Source organism: Schistocerca gregaria, chromosome 2, assembly GCF_023897955.1.
Source record: "Schistocerca gregaria isolate iqSchGreg1 chromosome 2, iqSchGreg1.2, whole genome shotgun sequence".
Classification (NCBI taxonomy): domain Eukaryota; kingdom Metazoa; phylum Arthropoda; class Insecta; order Orthoptera; family Acrididae; genus Schistocerca; species Schistocerca gregaria.
The window spans coordinates 425,735,700-425,758,364 of record NC_064921.1 but is presented as its reverse complement, the minus strand read 5'-3'; the positions used below and the strand labels follow the sequence as shown (position 1 = coordinate 425,758,364).

General features: G+C 42.4%; 1 protein-coding gene across 1 annotated transcript in view; it reads left to right on the top strand.

The window, feature by feature from the left end:
* The window catches only part of LOC126324024 (uncharacterized), a 58,285-nt gene extending 35,841 nt beyond the window's left edge, over positions 1–22,444 (top strand). The window contains exons 2-3 of the mRNA XM_049994882.1: positions 5,819–6,716; positions 21,354–22,444. Of these exons, the coding sequence (XP_049850839.1) occupies positions 5,838–6,716; positions 21,354–21,749 (1,275 nt within the window). The 5' untranslated portion in view covers positions 5,819–5,837 and the 3' untranslated portion in view covers positions 21,750–22,444. The remainder of the gene's footprint in view (positions 1–5,818; positions 6,717–21,353) is intronic.
* Positions 22,445–22,665: the final 221 nt, after the last annotated feature.

The window sequence follows — 22,665 nt, the reverse complement described above, 5'->3', positions numbered from 1 at the left end:
ATAATGGGACACTTTCAGACGAAACTGCAAGGGTTTTAAGATCGGTTTTCAGACGAAAAACGAGATCAAATTTAAACGCCGAGATAACGTTAGTAAAAGAAAATTAGATGATTCACGAGTATATAAAATACAGTGCCAAATTTACGACTCGTAATTTATTGGGAAAACTGGCAAAAAAATGGTTCAAATGGTTCTGAGCACTACGGGACTTAACATCCGTGGTCATCAGCCGAAGAACTTAGAACTACTTAAACCTAAATAACCTAAGGACATAACACACATCCATGCCAGAGGCAGGATTCGAACCTGCGACCGTAGCGCTCACGCGGTTCCAGACTGGAGTGCCTGGAACCGCACGGCCACATCGGCCGGCGCAAACTGGCAGAAATGTTGGAAATATTGCAATCCGATAAAGAAAATTCATATGCAAACAACAAAACTGCTTTTACTACACATCTGTTAACTATGATTCATGCAGTCGGAAATATTCAAGAAAGACTAAACGTGTTGCATAAATATCCCAAGAGCCATCTACTTAGCCTGTCGGAAGAATTAGAAATTTACCGTCATGGAAAAAGTGATCTTGGGACACCGCTCAAAAGCAGTGTGAATTGTTACAACTCTTACTTCTATATTTTTCAAGGCTCGCTCGTGCAACGGTCACGGGCAGAGAGTATACAGGATACAGATGTCACGCGGGCGCTGGTGGCCGGCAATGTGTTGTGGGGCTGCAGTGCCGGCCGCAGACTTGACGGCGTGGCCGACGTCTGGGCGGAAAAAGCTACCCGAGTAACGCAAGACGGTGTTCACGTTACAGCACGAGCGATAAAAACTAAACTCATTCTTAATAATAAACAGGAAATTCGTGCAATCGTCTATACCTAAATTAATTTTGGTCAATAGGGTTTGCTGCCGCTAGTGTGTAGCTGACGTCATCTATATTATCTATGTATGAATATATAAAGGTACTAATAACATTGTACACCGTACGTTCCATACCGGACGTGATCTATTTTATCTCTATATGAATATAAAAAGGAGCCTGTAACTTTCATCTGCAGCACTTTTAAATTGTGACATGTAAATTCTGTACACAAAAACTTACGATGTGATTAGTTTTGTATTTAACAGTGCAAAAAACTGGTATGTTTGCTCATCGTACCTATAGCATACATAGGGGGTATACAAATGTGAACTGCTGCTCATTATGTTTATTGTATCGTAATTTTTACCTATAGTTTTGTGGTACGAGATTTCGAACATTGTCTTCGTTGTAACATAACTTTTACCTGTAATTTTTCCTTTATGCTTGCTGCAACATATCAGAATATGGCTAAGGTTGAAACTGATAATCATAATGCAGGATATATGCGATGAACACCTAAAAATAATTTTAGTGAAATCATATATGCTTCGGGAGGACAACGGTTCAATCCCGGGTCCGACCATCCTGATTTAGGTTTTCCTTGATTTCCCTAAATCGCTTCAAGCAAATGCCGGGATGGTTCCTTTGAAAGGGCAGGGCCGGCTTCCTTTGCTAATCCAATGAGACCGATGACCTCGCTGTTTGGTCTCTTCCCCCAAACAACCCAACCATATATGCTTCAAATCTCGTTCTACAGGATAGCAGAACTACCGAATGTGTAAGAAGATAATCTGTGTGTGTGTGTGTGTGTATGTGTGTGTGTGTGTGTGTGTGTGTGTGTGCTTAAACGTATTTAATACTGCGTCTAGCTGAATGCGTCTACCAAGTGTTTCAATTGGACGCGACTTAGACGACTTGCCGGTCGCTGATCTAGCACAGTCAGTTAAACGTGGAATCCGAGCCATGTGTAATTGAAAGATGAAGGCTAGATTAAAGGTAGAGCGAAAATTTCCATGGGCCGACAGGAATGCGATTCCGTCACCTGCCGATTTTCATGCACGTGCTATACCTTACATATGTAAAAAAATTAAAGGAAATTTTTATTTAATGAGTTGTAAGACAAATAAGAAAGAAAATGAATTACAGAAACATTTGATGCTTCTTTTCCAACCGCCTTGCGTAGTGGTGATACCGGTTCCCGTCGGATCACCAAAGTCAAGCGCTGTCGGGCTGGGCTAGCACTTGGATTGTGACCGTCCGGTCTGCCGAGAGCTGTTGGAAAGCGGGGTGCACTCAGCCCTTGTGAGGCAAACTGAGGAGCTACGTGAAGGAGAAGTAGCGGCTCCGGTCTCGTAAATTGACATACGGCCGGGAGAGCGATGTGCTGACCGCATACCCCTCCATATTTGCATCCAGTGACGCCTGTGGGGTGAGGATGACATGGAGCCCGGTCGATACCGTTCTGCCTTCCAAGGCTTGTTCGGACGGAGTTCTTCTTCTTCTTCTTCTTGATGCGGCTTTGTATGATGCTCGAAATTATGAATAGCAAATGAGACTGCACGGTCTATATAATCCACCAGACAAATATCCTGTAGCACTCTTTAAAATTCTGAGGTTCCGACTTACGACATTGAACTTTAAATTATCAATGGACACCTCATTTTCTGTACAGGGTTTCGAGTATCCTACAAAGACGCATCAAATGTTTCTCTAATTTGTTTTATTCTTTACTTTTATGCAAATGGTGTCAGAAGACTTGAACTTTTTCTTCAAAGTTTGTAGTTCCAAAATATTTTATTGACAATATCACACCAGTGAAATGTTTGATGCAAAAATAGCTTCCATTTGAAGAAATGAACTTTATGATACTTCTTTATTTTTCATATTTCTATTTTCACTCAAATCACTCATTAAATTTTTCTGAATTACCCTAATTACTTCCAAGCAGTTTTGCAAAACTTTGCAAAACTATATCTCACGCTCGATAGTTTGATACCCCATTTGCACATTTCTCACTCTTCGTCTGGCTACGAAAATTGGGACAAAAATTCATTGTGTAATATCTAGGAAGTCCTGTTTGAGCAAAGCGAAAACATTTGAAAAAGAAACTTAATGTTATCATGTGAATCTAATATAATAATCAATCTTGATTGTCATTTTGTTAAAATAAAATCACGTGCCAATGGTAACCGGTTTCGATCACGTCAGGGTCATCATCAGATCATGTCTCTGCAATGCGAAAGAGTAATTCTTCTTAGAGGTTAACAGATGCCAAAATTATGCAGTCAGTCTACAGAATAAAATATGGATGCGCGATCATAATAAAAAAAAGAAGGAGCTATGTACCATTATGTGGTGAACAAGGTGAGCAGAGATGACAAGCGGCGCGCTGACAAATGTAGCAATATATCTCCGGCTAGGGCTGTGCAAACGATATCGCGTTCGAATAGGCTAGAGATTTCCCGAGACGCCGCTGCATTCGATACAATATCAAGCTTGTTCGAACCATCACGCGACTTTTGACTCGCTCGGCTGGTGTGCAAGGAATACGCACGCAAGAATACTACGAACTGGCCACGACAGTAAGTTATGGCTCTTCATAACTTAAGACTCGGTGAAAAAGTGGAGAAAATATCATTGAATCCTACCAATGAATAAACTCCTATTGTGTTAGAACAAATTTGCATTTATGCTGCATTTTATAGAAAGGTAACATACAAAGACGAAAATGTCGGCCTCCAGAAAAAAAATCTTCAATAACCCCATTCGTTTATGAGAGGCGTTAATGATTTACTAAGGAGGTTGTAAATGAACAGTTCATTAGAGTAACAGACAAAAACTTTACAAGAGTTTAATGAGTTTGGAAACAAGACGGCAACATCGAGGTGAAACATTGAAGATAATTAAGATTTAAATGCCCAACAAACGAAATGTATGGCAATACACTGATTGTAGTTATTATCGCGAGAATAAATTAAAGCGGAATAACCAGTCTTGGAGATAGCACCATTAGACCTCACTAGATCGCAGAACGAGCGAAAGTTCCAGAATTGGACAGAATCACGATATTTACGTATGGATTTATAAACATTTATGCTGCATTTTAAGGAAAGGTATTATTTATTAGTTGCGGTTGTTACGCATGACCTGCACCCTAGAAGATATTTCAATCAGTGTTTCAGTTATTTTTCTTTTTTAAAATGCGTAGTAGATTAAAAACATCAAGACTAGATTGCAGGCCGGTCAAAAGATCGAACATGACCAGAGATTTCTCGAAGTGTGACGTAAACTGTTCGAATAGCTGGAGTCGTGCTTAAATAGAGCCCTACCTCCGGCAACTGCTGAACAGTATCAAAAAGGGAAAGAAAAGGGAAAAAAAGAGCTACGCGTTATGAAGAGGAAGCTCCGCCACTCGCCTGTTGAATGATCTCATCGGGAGCCAATAGCCCTTAACGTGCAATGGTAGCGTATGTCAAAACTTAAATATCAATCTAGATACAAAAGAAGCATAATATGAAAGATTACAGAAACGTAAGGTTGCCTTAGGAGTAACTACTATTCTATTTGTATCTCGATTGATATAAGTTTGCTCATACATTACGATCTTATGTTAAGCGCTATTGGTTCTCGATGACATACAGAAGGCGAGGGGCGGAGCTTCCGCTTTATAACGCGTAGTGTTTTGGCGCTACTTAGCAGTTGCCGGAGGTGTGCTTGCGACACAAGTCAGCGTTCCGCTCATCGTCTCTAGTCAGCACTAATGGTGAGAAAGCCCTCTGTGTCCCATTATGTTCTCGTCTCCATACTTTATTGACATGGGGAGGCCACGATAGGTTTACTTCAAAATTCGTACACCTTTAGTAGGCCATTAAAACAAAATAATGTGCAAGCGATAAGGTGAACTACTTTGAAAAGTCCGAGAAAATCGCAAGAGAACTTTTATACGTCTTTTTTGTAATTGATGTATCTGTGCGTAGGTGCTGCATGTTAGAGTTCACGGTGGTCAAGTGGTTAGCTTTCGAGGTATGTTAGACAAACGTGTAAGAGGTGACAGTTCAACTCCCGCTTAGTATTAGTTTTTAATCTATATTTTTTTCATCGTTGGTCATATTATTTAATTTATGGCGTTTGAGATGCAGTATAATTAAAAAAACACGTGTATTTGCGTGAAGTTTTAGTCAATTTCATATTTTGACTACTTGCTATTTTTAATTAAATTTAAGTATTAAGACATACATATTTATAACTGTAGACAAATAAATGAAGACATACTTAGTTTTCCTGAAAACGTATGCCTGTCGTGATTTGCGAAATCAATTATACATTCAATCTGGTACGGTACACGGAACTAGTTCGCACATCGACGCTTGAAGCTGCAGACACAGAGGCAGGTCCCATTTGGCAGTTAACCTGCGCAGCGGTGAGACGTTGCTGAAGTAGCAAGAACTGTTAGTGTAGCTGCAATCACAGAACTTACACTTATACTACAAAATGGTTCAAATGGCTCTGAGTACTATGGGACTTAACATTTGAGATCATCGGTCCCCTAGAACTTAGAATTATTTAAACATAACTAGGGCGCTGATTACCTCTATGTTGAGCGCCCATAGGCCCCAACACACACACACACACACACACACACACACACACACACACCTAACTAACCTAAGGACATCACGCACATCCATGCCCGAGGCAGGATTCGAACCTGCGACCGTAGAAGTCGCGCGGTTCCAGACTGTTTTGTGTATCTATCGGTTGTAGTGAGCTCAAGTTAAGTTCTGGCCAGTCCCTCTATCTCTTTGTTAGTATTTGTTTCACATCTTTATATGAGATTTTCCATTAATCATTTAAACGTAGTCGTCCCACATCCCACTGAGGGGTCGTAGTTACGGTGCACGGAACATGGGAAATGGGAAATAGCTAGCCAACCATCTCCCTCTTGCGTTTTAGGTATTCGTGACGACTCATCATGTCTTCATCAGAAAAGAACGCCGTGGTCTCGCCGGCCTGGGTGGACGAGAAATTCGTAAAGGAAGCGCTCAGTGAAGCGGAGGGCAAGCAGGTAGCAGAGGTGTCGAGTTTGACGGTGGAGCCGGCGGTGAAGGCGGGGGCCAACTTCATGAGCTCGCTGCTGCGGCTGTCGTGCGAGGTGCGGCTGGCCGGCGGCGGCGCGGCGGAGGCGCGCAGTCTGGTGCTGAAGGTGGGGCTGGGTGCGGGGCCCATGGCCGACCTGGCCGAGGAGGGCCAGGTGTTCGAGCGCGAGGCGCGCGTCTACCGGGAGCTGCTGCCGCAGGCCGAGGAGGCGCTGCGGGCGGCGGAGGGGGGCGGCGGCGGCGAGTGGCGGCCGCTGGCGCCGCGCACCCTGGGGGCGGCGACCGGGGGCGGCGGCCGGCCCGCCTGGCTGCTGCTGGAGGACTTGCGCGCCAGCGGCTTCCGCACGCCGCAACCCGGCGCGGGGCTGGACCGCGCGCACTGCTCGCTGGGCCTGAGCGCTCTGGCGCGCCTCCACGCCGCCTCCGCGCGCCTGCTGGAGGACTCGCCCCCACTCCGGACGGACCCGCTGTTCTCGCGGTCGCCGCTGACGAGCCGCGAGGCGTGCGACCAGTTGGCCAGCATCGTGCCGCGGCACGCGCTCGCCCTCTCCGCCGCCCTGGCCGCCAGCGGACGAAGCGCCCTGGCCGACAGGTACCAGGCTGCAGCGGAGCGCATCGTGGGCCGCCTCAGGCAGCTGGACGGCGGCGGCCCGCCGGCGCTGCGGGTGTTGCTGCACGGCGACCTCTGGAAGAACAACTTCCTCTTCCGCTACTCGGGCCAGCAGCCCACCGACGTCCGGCTACTCGACTTCCAGGCAAGTGGTACCGCACTGCCAACTCATCTAGTTATCGGGACGGTAACACAATGACTAAACGTCAACAGGACGGAATGCAACCTCACCATGTAGTGGAGCCGTGTTCACGCGAGCGAAAACACCAACAGGACGTCAGTTTTCTTAGCCCATTGGCGAACAACAAAAGTGAGGTTATGAGATACCGCCCACATTACAGAAAGTCAGATATAGACTGAAACTTCTTGGCAGATTAAAACTGTGTGCCGGACCGAGACTCGAACTCGGGACCTTTGCCTCTGAGGTCGGGGCGCGAGTTGTGTTTGGGTAGCTCGGTTGGTAGAGCACTTGCCCGTGAAAGGCAAAGGTCCCGAGTTCGAGTCTCGGTCAGGCACACAGTTTTATTCTATTAGAAAGTTTCATATCAGCGCACACTCCCCTGCAGAGTGAAAATCTCATTCTGGAAACATCCCCCAAGCTGTGGCTAAGCCATGTCTCTGCAGTATCCTTTCTTTCAGGAGTGCTAGTTCTGCAAGGTTCGCAGGAGAGCATGTGTTAAGTTTCGAAGGTAGAAGACGAGGTACTGGCAGAAGTAAAGCTGCGAGGACGGGGCGCGAGTCGTACTTGGGTAGCTCAGTTGGTAGAGCACTTGCCCGCGATAGGCAAACGTCCCGAATTCGAGTCTCGGTCCGGCACACAGTTTTAACCTGCCAGGAAGTTTCATATAAGCGCACACTCCGCTGCAGAGTGAAAATCTCATTCTGCAGATATACACTGTCCACCAAAATTACAAGATCACTTTTCGAAACTCCGTAAATGTCTCCCATTCCAACGCTTAAGTATTTATTTTGACTCAAAGGTAGCCGTTTACAGCCTTCCTGTGTACTGGTGCAAATAAATGGTTCAAATGGCTCTGAGCACTATGGGACTTAGAACTACTTAAACCTAACTAACCTAAGGTCATCACACACAGCCATGCCCGAGGCAGGATTCCAACCTGCGACCGCAGCGGTCGCGCGGTTCCAAACTGTAGCGTCTAGAACCGCTCTGCCACTCCGGCCGGCTGCTGAGTTGGTCATCGTGTGCTGGGAGCAGACGATGTTGCTTCTCGTTCGGAGGAGAGCACAAGATAGCCAACTTAAGTCCAATACCTGAACAGAGAGGTTTACGCATCTCAGTCGAAGGCTGCTTTTGTGTGTGAGGTTGGTGACAGAGGACTACCCCTCTGGGAGCTTCCGCTGCACACGGCGCTAGGTAATCTCGAAAGAGAAGGGGGCACTCTTCGGCGAATGCTTGGTGAGTACGGATCGTAGCTCTCAAGGGGGGGTTTCAGATGACAGGAAGCAGGTTAAATTAGGACTTAGCTATGTTCAACTGTTGAAATACTTAAGAAATTCAGCTTACCTGAAGGGTGTAAAGTGAGCTATTTTTCCGAATGTGCCATAACTATATTGCTTTAAATAGGCGATATTTGGGTGTTTGAGTTAAAAGTGTGGAAGTTTCTTTGTTCATTCCGAACAACGATGAAGTAGAATTTCAATCGGTAAATCTGATTAGGAAAAGCTGGTTAGGATCACTTCAACCGGACGTGAGTGTAATACTGTGTCGAAGCGAGTATGATTTTTAATATTATACAGGGTGATTCAAAAAGAATACCACAACTTTAAAAATGTGTATTTAATGAAAGAAAGATAATATAACCTTCTGTTATACATCATTACAAAGAGTATTTAAAAAGGTTTTTTTTCACTCAAAAACAAGTTGAGAGATGTTCAATATGGCCCCCTCCAGACACTCGAGCAATATCAACCCGACACTCCAACTCGTTCCACACTCTCTGTAGCATATCAGGCGTAACAATTTGGATAGCTGCTGTTATTTCTCGTTTCAAATCATCAATGGTGGCTGGGAGAGGTGGCCGAAACACCATATCCTTAACATACCCCCCTAAGAAAAAATCGCAGGGGGTAAGATCAGGGCTTCTTGGAGGCCAGTGATGAAGTGATCTGTCATGGGCTGCCTGGCGGCCGATCCATCGCCTCAGGTATTTGACGTTCAGGTAGTTACGGACAGATAAGTGCCAATGTGGTGGCGCTCCATCGTGCTGAAATATGAATTGTTGTGCTTCTTGTTCGAGCTGAGGGAACAGCCAATTCTCTAACATCTCCAGATACTGTACTCCAGTTACAGTAGCACCTTCGAAGAAAAAGGGACCAAAAACTTTATTGGCTGAAATGGCACAGAAAACGTTCACCTTAGGCGAGTCACGTTCATACTGAGTTGTTTCCAGCGGATTCTCAGTGCCCCATATACAGACATCGTGACGGTTGACTTTCCCGTTAGTGTGGAAAGTTGCTTCATCACTAAACACAATCTTTGAAACTAAAGATTCATCTGTTTCCATTTGCGCAAGGATAAAATCACAGAAATCGATTCTTTTAATCTTATCAGCTGCAGACAGTACTTGAACCAATTTCAGACGATAAGGTTTCATAACTAACCTTTTTCGTAGGACTCTCCATACAGTTGATTGTGGAATTTGCAGCTCTCTGCTAGCTCTGCGAGTCGATTTTCCTGGGCTGCGAACAAATGCTTGCTGGATGCGTGCTACATTTTCATCACTCGTTCTCGGCCGTCCAGAACTTTTCCCTTTGCACAAACACCCATTCTCTGTAAACTGTTTATATCAACGTTTAATACACCACCTATCAGGAGGTTTAACACCATACTTCGCTCGAAATGCACGCTAACAACTGCCGTCGATTCACTTCTGCCGTACTCAATAACACAAAAAGCTTTCTGTTGAGCGGTCGCCATCTTAGCATCAACTGACGCTGACGCCTAGTCAACAGCGCCTCAAGCGAACAAATGTACAACTAAATGAAACTTTATAGCTCCCTTAATTCGCCGACAGATAGTGCGTAGCTCTGCCTTTTGTCGTTGCAGAGTTTTAAATTCCTAAATTTGTGGTATTCTTTTTGAATCACCCTGTATTTTGTGGAAGTTGCTTTTGTCTTTGTGTATCGATTTTGTGCCACGTGTTTGGTAATCAATGACCCTACTGGTCCACCATGGCACCGCAATACGCTTTATTTTAACAGTTTGCTTGTTTCATGAGCTATAATTTCTGCAAGAATATCTGTTTTCTCGTGCTCTTTCTACAAAGCAGCACAACAGTTTGATTCGGAATGCACCAGTTGCTCCAGTTCGGCTGTTTGCAAGCAGCAGACGCAGTTAGTATGTTGACTAATTATCACACAACGTCATGCACTGGTTAAACCTCTGTCCAGAATACTGCAATCGTAGAATCGTAATGCGAATCTCACTGAGCTATTTTTATGGTACGAATGCAAAGGAGATGATAGCATCATTGTCTCCCTCCCTCGTTTTCTGTGTTTCTTCTTGCTCTAGTTAAATTGTACTCCGTTACATTCTCACGAAATTCTTACTTAAATGATTCTAGGCGGGCACCAGTTACGTGCAGCTAGGATGTGCAACCAAATACCTAGATATAATAAATATTCTAGGTGGCAGATAAATTCTGTGTTGTCGATCTTACCCGCTTACTCCGATTTCCAATCCTGAATTAATCAAGTTGCTTCATGTACGACATGGAGTGCTACTTATCTGGCTACTTAAAGAAATTTAATAATTTTATTACAAGTATGCAAAGTGATTAAACTAATAAATTTCCAGCTCCGTTTTTTTAAATGGTTAGGAAGGGCTTGGGCTGGTAGCGACCCTGAATTTCAGAATTTTTATCATTATTTGTGTGAGAGAAGTAGCTAGAAATATGAGGTAACGTATATGGTTCGATGAGAAACGTCGTAAAGATAGTAATACGTTACAAGTCTCATGAAACATAACATCACCCCTTGGGGTGCAGTGTGATCGCAGATTTTGCTCTGGTGCAGAGCGAGGAACCACTCGGGACCGTTCAAAACCATTCGACGAAATCCCTATGCTCTATGCTTGTTCAGTGCTTCTGTTTCATACCCTCCTGTGGCGTGATCACATGCATGCATAAAACAGAAAAACACCCCTCTAAGACCTCCCTCCCCTCCAGTTCAGCAAAACACTCGGTGGTATCTGACCACATTTATTGTTTTGAAAATGTGCCTGTGCAGATAAAACCTTCAAAACACACCTGGGCGCCTGCAGGCACACAGCTGGCCACATAGAAGTGTCAAAAGGTTGCCTGCCTCCAGGCACCTCGAGCTACATCTCATTTTCTCCACAAAGACACATATGTTTTTTTAAAATTCTCAGTAAATGTGGGTGGTTGCCACAGATAGTTTTGCCAAACTGGGAGGTCTTGGAGGAGCCCTTCGCCGTTTTATTCACGCATGTGTCGACGTCGCACCTCCACCTGATCACGCCACAGGAGTGCTTGAAACAGGAGCATTGAAAAAGCATGATGAAACTTCGGTGCTTCAAATCAAGTTCACATTATTCTGAACGGTCCCTAAGGATTCCGTCCTGTGCACAAGAGCAAAAATCAGGATCACGCAGGACTCCAAAGTTTTGAGACCAAATTCAAGGAGACTGCAGCCTCGAAATATTCTTTGAGAAGGGTAGAACCGCACAGAATGTGTCGAGAGTGCCATAGGTTTTCCTTCCGCTCATCGCACCACGGTTTCCGACCTTAAAATGTGTGGGAATCAACGTCTCGAGGGAACGGTGGTTTCATTGGCCTCCATTATACTTTCCCCTGAGGGTTTTTCGTTTCGATTCTGACCAGCTGAGTATCTGAAATGTTTTCATCGGCCACTCCTAAGGAAACTGCGCCCCAGAGGTGTCAAAATGAGGGGTGAAGTGGTTGATAAGGGGCGACTGTGACGACCTTCACATGGTGTCACACGTCCACAGTGGTGCTGGGCATAATTGTCGTGAAAGTTGGTGTCAATGTCACATCGTTAAGCAGCTTCACACTCCTGAGCTCTGCCTTCTTTTCGCATGTGTCGTCTCCTGGCTGTTTGAAGCGTTGTCGACAGCATGGGTGGCGTCCCAGTGCGCAACGTTTTTGCACCATTATAGAAGAAGATCGTAGACATCTTTGAGTCAGATCTAAAGCTACGCATCGGAACGGTAAACAATTACGGCCTTTCGAAAAAGTGATCCTTTAATTCTGTTGCGCAGTGTAGTATCAGAAACAGGGAAGTAGCAATGGTAAGGCTTATTAATACCCGAAGCAAAATTCATAATCTACGTTCTTGGGAAAGGTCGAATAATAAATCTCCCACAGCGATGAGAAATGAAAGTGCATCAAGGTGTTATCCATACACTTCAAGTGTCTTTCCAACAAAATGTACGCTTACAAACGCGTCAAACGAAATTTAGAAGACCGTGTATAGAGTTCATTTACGTTATACATAATGTTTCGTTTTCATTTCAAGTAGCAAGCAACGTTTCTACCTAGCGCTAACTTTTTCACAGTTGAAAAACGTTTTTCAGTTAAAGTTGTTTGAACTATTTTTGTTATTGTGTATGTCCAGTGTAGGCATGTTCTTTGTCCGCTTACGAGTATTTGACCTCTTTTGTCGAATAAGTCACAGAAAAAAAGTCTTAGTCCTCATGGAATATAACCAATCATTCACGAAAATAAAGTAAACATAAAATAAATACTAATGAAATGGAAAAACTTATGAGACTGCTGGTACCTAAGTAATTTGAGTGAGAACAGATTAACTTCCAGCGTTAGCAGACGTCGTTATTGTCCCCCAGAAAAGTCCCCTTCCGTTCCGACCAGTCCCGTTGACGTACTGTACGCATGCCGTTGTTCGAAACACACTGTGGCAGGTTTTAACGTTCCGTTCCACAATGTCCAGAGCGAATCGACCTTAACACACTGCACCCGTATTCCGGAGGAACATGATTCAAAACTGCCATCCAGCCATTCTAATGCTTCCACCCTCATATGATTTCATTGAGTAACTATCTATGGTACTACATTGTGTTACTGACCGCATCAGAACTCAAAGGATTTTCTTGAAGAAATGTCTTAGGTAAAGTCTGAATACAGCTGAAATATGGAAGAGTGCAAAAAGGAAAAAAGAGTCGTTCAGACGTTTCAAAAGAACGAGAGCAGGCCATATAATTTTTAGAGCTCCAATAAATATACAAAACAGTTATGCGCCTGTCACTTGCCTTTCTTAGCAGTCAAAAATTGGCCATATTTAGTTGTTAACAAAACTTGCAAAGTTACGTTCCTCTTATTGACGTGTAATCTACCAAAGCCTTACGACGTATCATCACTTAGCTCCTAATTCGGAGGAGAAATCCTCCCAGTGTCCCCTACAGACTCTAGGAATCACTAAGCAGAATCCTCCGTTGTAGTGTGCGATGTTTTGAGGTTCTTTCAGTAGCTCCTTAAACACTACCTGTGCGCCTTCTGTGCGTCACAAAGCCTCCGGTTTATTTGCAAACTGACGATTACAGTTCGGTCTTCCTCAGGGTACTGCAGAAATGTGACAACTACAATGAAAATTTCTTTCTGTACACAACTACGAAACCAAACCTGGATACTAAAGCTGGTACAACTGTGTGTGTAGTTTGTAGAACATGTCCTCATTTAAAATGGTTATTAAAAATACAATAATAACTAATCACATTACACCTAAAAATTATTTTACGAGAAGTGAAATAGTTGTAATACTATACAGCACGATGATTAACATGCAGTCCTATGGGACCTTTTACATTGATCACTCATACATCTTTCTCTGTTTCACTCTTGAAATGCTTTGTGCTGTTCACTTACCAACTGCCTTTTGTCAGGACGTGCAACAGGATAAACAGGAATGTAAAACCTAATGCACCTAGGACATCGTCATAATTAAAGACGAAACTTTTATCAGTTTGGGCGAGGATCGGAAAAGGAAATTAGCCACGACTTTGTTGCATTGACAACACTGGTGTTGAGTATGTTGTTAGAACGTTTTATGTTCTGAAGATAAGCTGTGCATAGTAAAAACCGCAAGCAGTGTGGAATTAATTAGTGATAGCACAAATGACTAAAGATTTTGACCAATCACCGTTACCTACGTTGTAATGCCAAGTCGTAATTTAGAAATTTATAAAATGGTGAAGAAGATGAATTCATGTTATAGCGAAGATATGGAGTAGAAACAGTAAGCAGAAATGTGATTATGGGCACGTTCACACGCTGCCCGAAGGAAAAATGAATTGATTATATGTTTTCAGGTAATCTCTCGAATTGACTACACCAACTTTCCCCACTCGTACTTTTCTTACTCCTTATGTATGCTCCCTACACGGATTCCAACCAAAGTCCCTTTCGACTCCTAGTACCCGTTACTCCCTAATACTCCCACTTACTTTGCCGGCCGCAGTGGTCTCGCGGTTAAGGCGCTCAGTCCGGAACCGCGTGACTGCTACGGTCGCAGGTTCGAATCCTGCCTCGGGCATGGATGTGTGTGATGTCCTTAGGTTAGTTAGGTTTAAGTAGTTCTAAGTTCTAGGGGACTGATGACCTCAGATGTTAAGTCCCATAGTGCTCAGAGCCATTTGAACCATTTGAACCCACTTATTTTATTATAATGTGTCCGTGCCATTAGTTGTTGATCACCGAATTTACTTGTCGTTTTCCTTAGATACCGTGCAGTCTTCCTCTAAGCCCCACCTGTTTTTCTTATAACAAGGCCTTAGACATGCACTCTGATCTTCCTGCTGATTCCATGTCCAAGCAATGCTTACTGCTGATTCTGATGGTAAAAGAATTGTTGTAAACTGCGTATTATAAATTTATGTCGTATACTGAGGATCCAACAAGAATTGGAACGCGTTGTACTTAATACAATGTGTTGTTATTCAATGGCAGTTAATAATATATCTACAATTAAAGCTGCCAGGAGATGGCTAGACACAGAGTTTGGTCGTAAATTGTTTGCGGTAGGTGTAGCATAATGAGCAGCGACGTAGATTTTTTTCTAATTTACGTGTTTTCTAGTAGTTTCTGATACTTTCTTATCAATAAGAATATTTTATGATAATGGAAGTTATGTAAAAATCTGTGCACTTCGACTGAGGAATGACTTAACGAGATTGGGTTTATGTACAAGACAACTTACACTGCTTGTAGAAAGACATTTTGCGCATTCTTGTTTCACGTTTTGTATTTCACATGTTGTAAATATTCTGCTGCTGAACAGAAACAGTGATGAAGTAAGAATGACGTTAGAGCTTTACTAAAAAGTGAGAATGATGAAGTAATTTTTACCTTGTGAAGAGAACTATGCTATATTTTCATGGCGCAATTTGTAATGGAAATTTCATAAGCCGATATCCTTACTATCTGGACGTGGTACTTCCCTTTTTGCCTTATACCATGTTCATGGATATTGAAATGTTTCTTTATGCAGACTACCGTCAGAACATCACTAGCATGTGGACAAGGGATTAAAATGTGCGTTTTAATGGAGCTGTCGTAGGAATTTCATGGCCGTCCATTTCGTAAACAATATTCTTTGCGAGCCAATTACAGACGGCAACTGCCTTTGGAGCGCGCTGCGGTCGCGTATACCACCTTGAGGCACACGGACCGTATACAAAGGTCGCTTCGTTTCTGAGCGTTCAGCAGGTTGTTGAACTTGACACGATCAACGTTGACTCTCGAAAGTACGGTCCGCGTGCCGACGGCTAAGGGCTTGCGGGACTCCATATGGGCAAACGTTCGTCTTACAAGATTGTTGACGTTGTCATAAGTCACCAACTTGTTTGATTGTATAAGCACAGTTACACACATTTTGTTTCGGTTATATGTGAAACATCTTCAGTGACCTGACTGTGTATACATCCTGTTTGTAGCAATGTATTTTTTCTTCTAAATAGTCTAAGGCTTCTTAAATTTATATTGCCTGCCTCCTTACAAAATGTGTTATTACTGTACTGTAAGTACGGTTGTTTCCACCAGCTGAAGTGGCTTCTGCATTCCAACACCATCTACAGTAATGGAAATAAGTATAAAGGCAGGGTTCCTACGAAAGGAATATATAATGGCCGAAGCATACATGCATCGAATTTATTGTTAATGTAGGAGATACATATAAATAGATATAAACAATCTGGACGGAATTACATAATTTCCTTCACAACACGGGTAACAAACCAAGGCGTTTTCAATTTTCCGCGTAGAAATTGGTATTAAAGCACTCACTGTCATGTTGTGTTACTACATTGTCAGTACTTTGTCCGATTTACGTTCTTCCTAATTACGTCAAAAATTATCTTCGGCGATGCTTTTATTATGGTTTGAAGTTCTTGAAATAATCGCCTACTCTTCTTGCTCTTTTCAGCTCACCTATGGCCAGAACTTTCCTTACATTGCGATAAATACGCCTTGCAAGTGTTTCTCAAATGTTTTCCACGGAGTTCTAATCAAGGCTACGGGCAGGTCAGGGCAAGCAAGTCATTGATATCTTTATCTTTAAACATTTTTGTCGTTGTGCAGAAACATGCACAGATGCCTTATCTTATTGAAACATTAGACTTTCGCCCCTTGGCCCTCGTGCAGTCTAATGCGTTCTGCCTCTAGAATCTGAGTTCATTCTAGTCCACACTCAAGCAATGCATGGTTTACCTTCAGTGGAGAATGTTGCCCAAATCATAATCTTCCACCATCAAAATTTGTGCTCGTTCTTACCTGCTGCTCTTTTCTCAGATCATGCCAGTCATATTGAAATCCATCCGGACTACCTGAAATAAACTTCTTCTTATTAATAAAGATAAATTTATCCCATTCTCAAGTCCATGGCACATGTTTTTCAGCGAATTTCAATCTAGCCTGTTTATGTTTTGGTGCTACGCCAAGTTTCTGCAGCCGTTTCTGAATGTAAGATGTTTCCATTTGACAAAATTTCTCGTACGCGTCTGGCAGTTACTGGTAACGGTAAATTAGCAAAAACGTAATAAGATTAACGATTTGTGGCTTTTCATTTGCGGAGATGTAACCATTTCGATGTCTCAGACAATTTTCTGCTTTGCCTATATTTTCCGTTCTGTCCATATCGTGGGCTGAATCTAACAAAATTATAAATCACTGATTTTTAACTGTTTAACTTCTTGGCGACTTGACGATTAGAGAGTCCCGTTTCCTTCTATGCACAGATTTTTACTTTTTCATCACATGGTAACTGTTTTCCGGGTGGATATATCACAATCGTGGTTTGTATACACAACATACACTGCCGCTAATGATGTCTGATTCGTATCTGCAGAAATTGTACTTACACACACACACACACACACACACACACACACACACTAACACTGTGCAGAGCCCACTGCCTTTATACCGAGTTCCAACCTCCCGAACCTGAATTGTTGATGTCTTGTTGCATACTGTGTTACTGGCATCGAATGTGATATTATTTGACTGCTTATGTCAGTATACTGGATCTCATACTATTGTGTACATACTGGACACAATTATTCCAACCGGCAATTTTCATTTTCCTACAAATGCCCGTGCCTTTATACCGATTTCTAATACTATGTTCTTGTATGAAGAGCATACGATTTCTATTGGCACATTTCCATCATCTTATTATGCACTGTAGTAGCACTGTCAACTGCTGAAGGCGTTTTTGCAATGCCTGCAATCAATTGTTTCATTGTTCCTCACAATTTTAAATAAAACCAGAGTGAGTGCTGTACACGATCGATTATCTTTCGTTGTGTTCAAGCAACAGGACTGTGTCTTCTTTGAGGTCGAAGGCTAAGAAGTACGCTGTTCTTTACTTGTTACACACATTGCGCGTGCCAGGCCCAGAAGGATATCATTTTAAGGCGGTTGGCGGTGTTTATGTGGTTATCTGTTTCTGTAAAACTGTTAACCTAATCAGGAAGCAAAGTTAAACGTGTTTTCTTCTGTGAAGTACCTCTCATTGTATTTACCTAACAACAAAAATGTTGGCTTACTTTGCATGTGTTCACTCCTGGGAGCGTATTGAATTTTCTTCTGAGGCTGTGCACCTGAAGTAAATAAAGTGTTTATTCGTCAGAGATGAACAATGAGAATCTTGTGTAAATTATATAACTATTCACGTTGCCAGAATCTTAGAATTCTTTGGCTCACTTCACAAAACATTATTCCTTGAGTTTATTTTGTTACTGAGAATAGTAATCAGTCACAGCTGAACTGCGATTTCCACACTTGCAATACAAATCAGAAAAGTAACTTTCATGTAAACTTTACCTGGTGGTCTAAGGTTCAAACTTGATTATTTACTGTGGTGTGTAGATATTTAACAAGTTCCCATACAACTTACAGATTATGAAATCCCTTTCAATTAAAAAACAACTAAAAGCATTTCTCATCAGCTACTCTTCCGAATTATCTGGAGATGTAGAGGCAAGGATTGAGAAGTTCTGTTAGCAACAGCAAAAGCAGCAGTTGTTGTTGTTGTTGTTGTGGTCTTCAGTCCTGAGACTGGTTTGATGCAGCTCTCCATGCTACTCTATCCTGTGCAAGCTTCTTCATCTCCCAGTACCTACTGCAACCTACATCCTTCTGAATCTGCTTGGTGTACTCATCTCTTGGTCTCCCTCTACGATTTTTACCCTCCACGCTGCCCTCCAATACTAAATTGGTGATCCCTTGATGCCTCAGAACATGTCCTACCAACCGATCCCTTCTTCTGGTCAAGTTGTGCCACAAACTTCTCTTCTCCCCAATCCTATTCAATACTTCCTCATTAGTTATGCGATCTACCCACCTAATCTTCAGCATTCATCAGTAGCACCACATTTCGAAAGCTTCTATTCTCTTCTTGTCCAAACTATTTATCGTCCATGTTTCACTTCCATACATGGCTACACTCCATACAAATACTTTCAGAAAAGACTTCCTGACACTTAAATCTATACTCGATGTTAACAAATTTCTCTTCTACAGAAACGACTTCCTTGCCATTGCCAGTCTACATTTTATATCCTCTCTACTTCGACCATCATCAGTTATTTTTCTCTCCAAATAGCAAAACTCCTTTACTACTTTAAGTGCCTCATTTCCTAATCTAATTCCCTCAGCATCACCCGACTTAATTCGACTACATTCCATTATCCCGGTTTTGCTTTTATTGATGTTCATCTTATATAATCCTCTCAAGACACTGTCCATTCCATTCAACTGCTCTTCCAAGTCCTCTGCTGTCTCGGACAGAATTACAATGTCATCGGTGAACCTTAAAGTTTTTATTTCTTCTCCATGGACTTTAATACCTACTCCAAATTTTTCTTTTGTTTCCTTTACTGCTTGCTCACTATACAGATTGAATAACATCGGGGAGGGACTACAACCTTGTCTCACTCCCTTCCCAACCACTGCTTCCCTTTCATGTCCCTCGACTCTTACAACTGCCATCTGGTTTCTGTACAAACTGTAAATTGCCTTTCACTCCCTATGTTTTACCCCTGCCACCTTCAGAATTTGAAACAGAGTATTCCAGTCAACATTGTCAAAAGCTTTCTCTAAGTCTACAAGCGCTAGAAACGTAGGTTGTAATTTCGAGAATTAATCACCTTTATCCAGATACTCAAATGCAAATATGCACACTAGCACAAATGTAGAATCAGTTTCAACGATCAAGCCAGTATGAACGGTGTCAAATCAAGACGTACATAAATATAAACACAAAACAAGATAAAAATGACACGTAAAGTACGACATCTGTCAACTGGAATCATACCAACAACAGAAATATGTTACAGCGGTGGATTTTATCTGTTTTCGTGTTTATTCGAGTAGTCCATGATATGGATATCACTAGTACTCGTTAGACGTTTCGTTTTTCTTTAGTTCTGTTCCATCCCATTCACTCCAAATGGGCAGGGGTCGACTGTCAGCGGTACAAGATTCCGCTTTTCAGGCCAAGGGCTTTAGGAACATAAAGACGAAACACATCTGGTTTTCTTTTTTTTAAAAAAAAGGGAAGTTCCACGTCTTTTTGAAATTTATAAAAAGATAAGCTTTCTTGCTTTCTTGGCGTTTATAAAAAAAACATTAAAGCTGTTTATTTTATTTGTTGTTTGGATTTAAAATCTAAAGACTAAAAGATGAAAAGAAAAAATATATTTTTAAAAATATTCATAAACTGTAATGGTCTAAAAAAATAAAGAAAGAAAAACTGGCTGCAATTTCACTAAAATCTGAAGAAATTGCACTGGGGAAACGGATACAGGGAAGAGAAAATGCGTTCTGTATGGATGAAGGTTGTGATTAAAGTTGTATGGATTGCACAAATATCAATTATGGAGATGAGAGTAGATCTTGGTTTGGAGAGTGAGAGGAAAGATAAAAGTGAGGAGAAGTCTGATGGGTTGAGGAGGGGTATGTAGGGAGTGGGATGGGTTTCGATGGCAGTGCTGTCATATCAAGAGGGAAAGAGAAGAGTGAGGAAGAAGAGAGGGAAGAGTGAGGGCGTAGACCCGATCTATAGTGAGATGGGTGGGATAGAACTGCTGTTGATAGGATGGATAAATATCAAGGTGAATTTTATTGTCTGGTATTAGAAGTCGGTTGAAGTTACATTGGGATCAAATACGGAGTTATGTGTGTATAGGGACGGTGGAATGTGTTGGTAAAGGCGCGGTAGCGTATCAGAATTGGTGATCTGAGGGTAAACAGTAGGGTTAGAATTCTAGCTTTCTGACAGCATAGGATATGTGGAGATGTTTAATGTGCATGAGTAGGGGTCCAATGTGATGAGGTAGTAGGCGATACAGCTAGGCGAAGGTAAAAGGATGCAAAAATAAATAAGGGTGAGTGCATTACGTTCACGGATTTGGAGGCACTGTTAGGTGGAGCGATACATCCATGCAACATTTTCAAGGGGGATAACTGGTGAGATACAGGATTTGTGAGTGCGGAGGATAGTGGAGTGGTGTAATCCCCGAATTCGGCCAGTCAGTAGTTCAGTCTATTGTAGGCTTCATCTTGGGTGGTTAGTACGCGAGGTTTCCATCTGAGTTGCAGTTCGACGGATAGTCCAAGGTATTTTAGTGTCTCCGTTAACTCTTGCTTGAGTTTTGGACTAGAGGCTGTATTTTCGCCTGTGTGCAAACTTTAACTTGGGATTTGTCCCTGAAGACGAGAAAAACAACGAATAAAATAACAAATTTGGACAACGGTAAGCGTAAGCGACCATGTTTTGTAATTACATGATTACTGTGGACTCATCCAACATCGAACTGTTGTTCACTGTAAAGCTGCATGGCAGGTAGTAATATACTGTCAACAGGATTCTATATTAAGAGATATAGATAACACTGTTTCAAATACCACTGCACTGAAGCAAATATTACGCTACAAATAGCATATGAAGAATAAATAACTAGAGTAACTGAAGAGGCAGCAGTGTTAAGTAAAGTCGCAGATTCCTTTCTGAATACGTGATTAAATATAATTGGCTTAAGCATGAATACCATTAAGTAATGTACTGACACTCCATTGTTAATACAGCGGATTCATTATGTTTCTACGATTCCCATGTCTTTTGTCAATGTATAACTTAAGTTGTCCTACATCACTGAAGGTTATCTTCTTTGATGGGATCTGCGAAACGCGATCAGTGAATTAATGAACTGTCTCTTTACCTTCTACTTTTCACCAGATATTAACAGATCCCACTTGCAAATCCACAGATGGTGAACACTGGAGCTCCAGCGATAGACGTTGTGCACTTCCTGTACGCAAACGCCAGCGAAGAAACCCACCGCCAGCACCTGGAGCAGCTGGTGTCTGAGTACCACGGCACACTGCAGGCTACGCTGAAGGCGCTGGGGCTGCACCAGCAAGCTGACGCCTACCCCCTGCAGGAGCTCTGGAGGGACATGGACCGCTGCGCTCCCATCGCTCTCCACTGCGCGATCCTCATGGGCGTCATACTCGGGGTGGAGGCCCACGGAGCCGACATACAACAGAGCTACAGCAGCGAAGACAAGCAAGCTGAAATACTCACCAAGGTGTACAGCAACCCCACATACCTCAGTTGCATCGAATACTTGTCTCCTCACTTTCAGAAGCAGGGCGTGCTGTAATTGACCGTAAACTCGGGTACAAAATGTTTCTTCGACTGAGGTACAAGTAATACTGATGAAAAATGTTTTGACCATCGCGCCCATTTGCCCAAAGACAAATAATAGTTCAGTATTTTTGACTATCCTAAAGAGTGATTAAATTTAAATTGTAGTATCTACCTTATCTACATCTTGCTTTACACCATAAGATGCAGTATTGCACCACAATGCATCTTAATTCTTGGAGGGCACCATACCGTAAGAAAACTGAAATTAATGCGCATACAGTGCAATGTGTTGATAAGTTCTGTGAGAAGAAATGGGTACTGACTGCTCCATTAGATCACCTAACAAAGTTTAAAAGTTTCTTGTAAAAGAAAATGCTAGCATTCTGTCTAGTGTATGCTGCAGGTAAGTCGTGTGTACAGAGCGTATAGTTAAATTAAAATGTACAATGGAATTGATTACGCAATGGCAGTGAAATGTTAAAGTTCATCAGCTGCATCAGTTACAAGAATTACTGTAGCTACGTAAATCAAGTACCAATTTTTATTGCCATTAATGTTTAAGAACACTTGAGCCCAGACTAAGTAAATTTTGTGTTTTCATTAATTATAAGATTTACTAGTGTGCCACATATGTGACTACTCGACATTTATAGACTTTTCAAAAGAATTTAAACTCTTTTCTGAAAATAAACTGATTTTTGATTCATATTCCAGTACTACTGAATCTTTTCAGATTATATTTGCATGGTTACATTCAATCTCTCCCACTCTAGACCTACTTTCTGCTTTCGGAACATGGATTTCCGATCTACTTTTGCTGACGAGCACAATGGAATATGTCGGACTGCAACGGCCGACTCCAGCACGGGTGTATATCGCAACACTGTCGGGACTGAGGTCGCATGAAGTGTCTCACGTAGTAACAAATA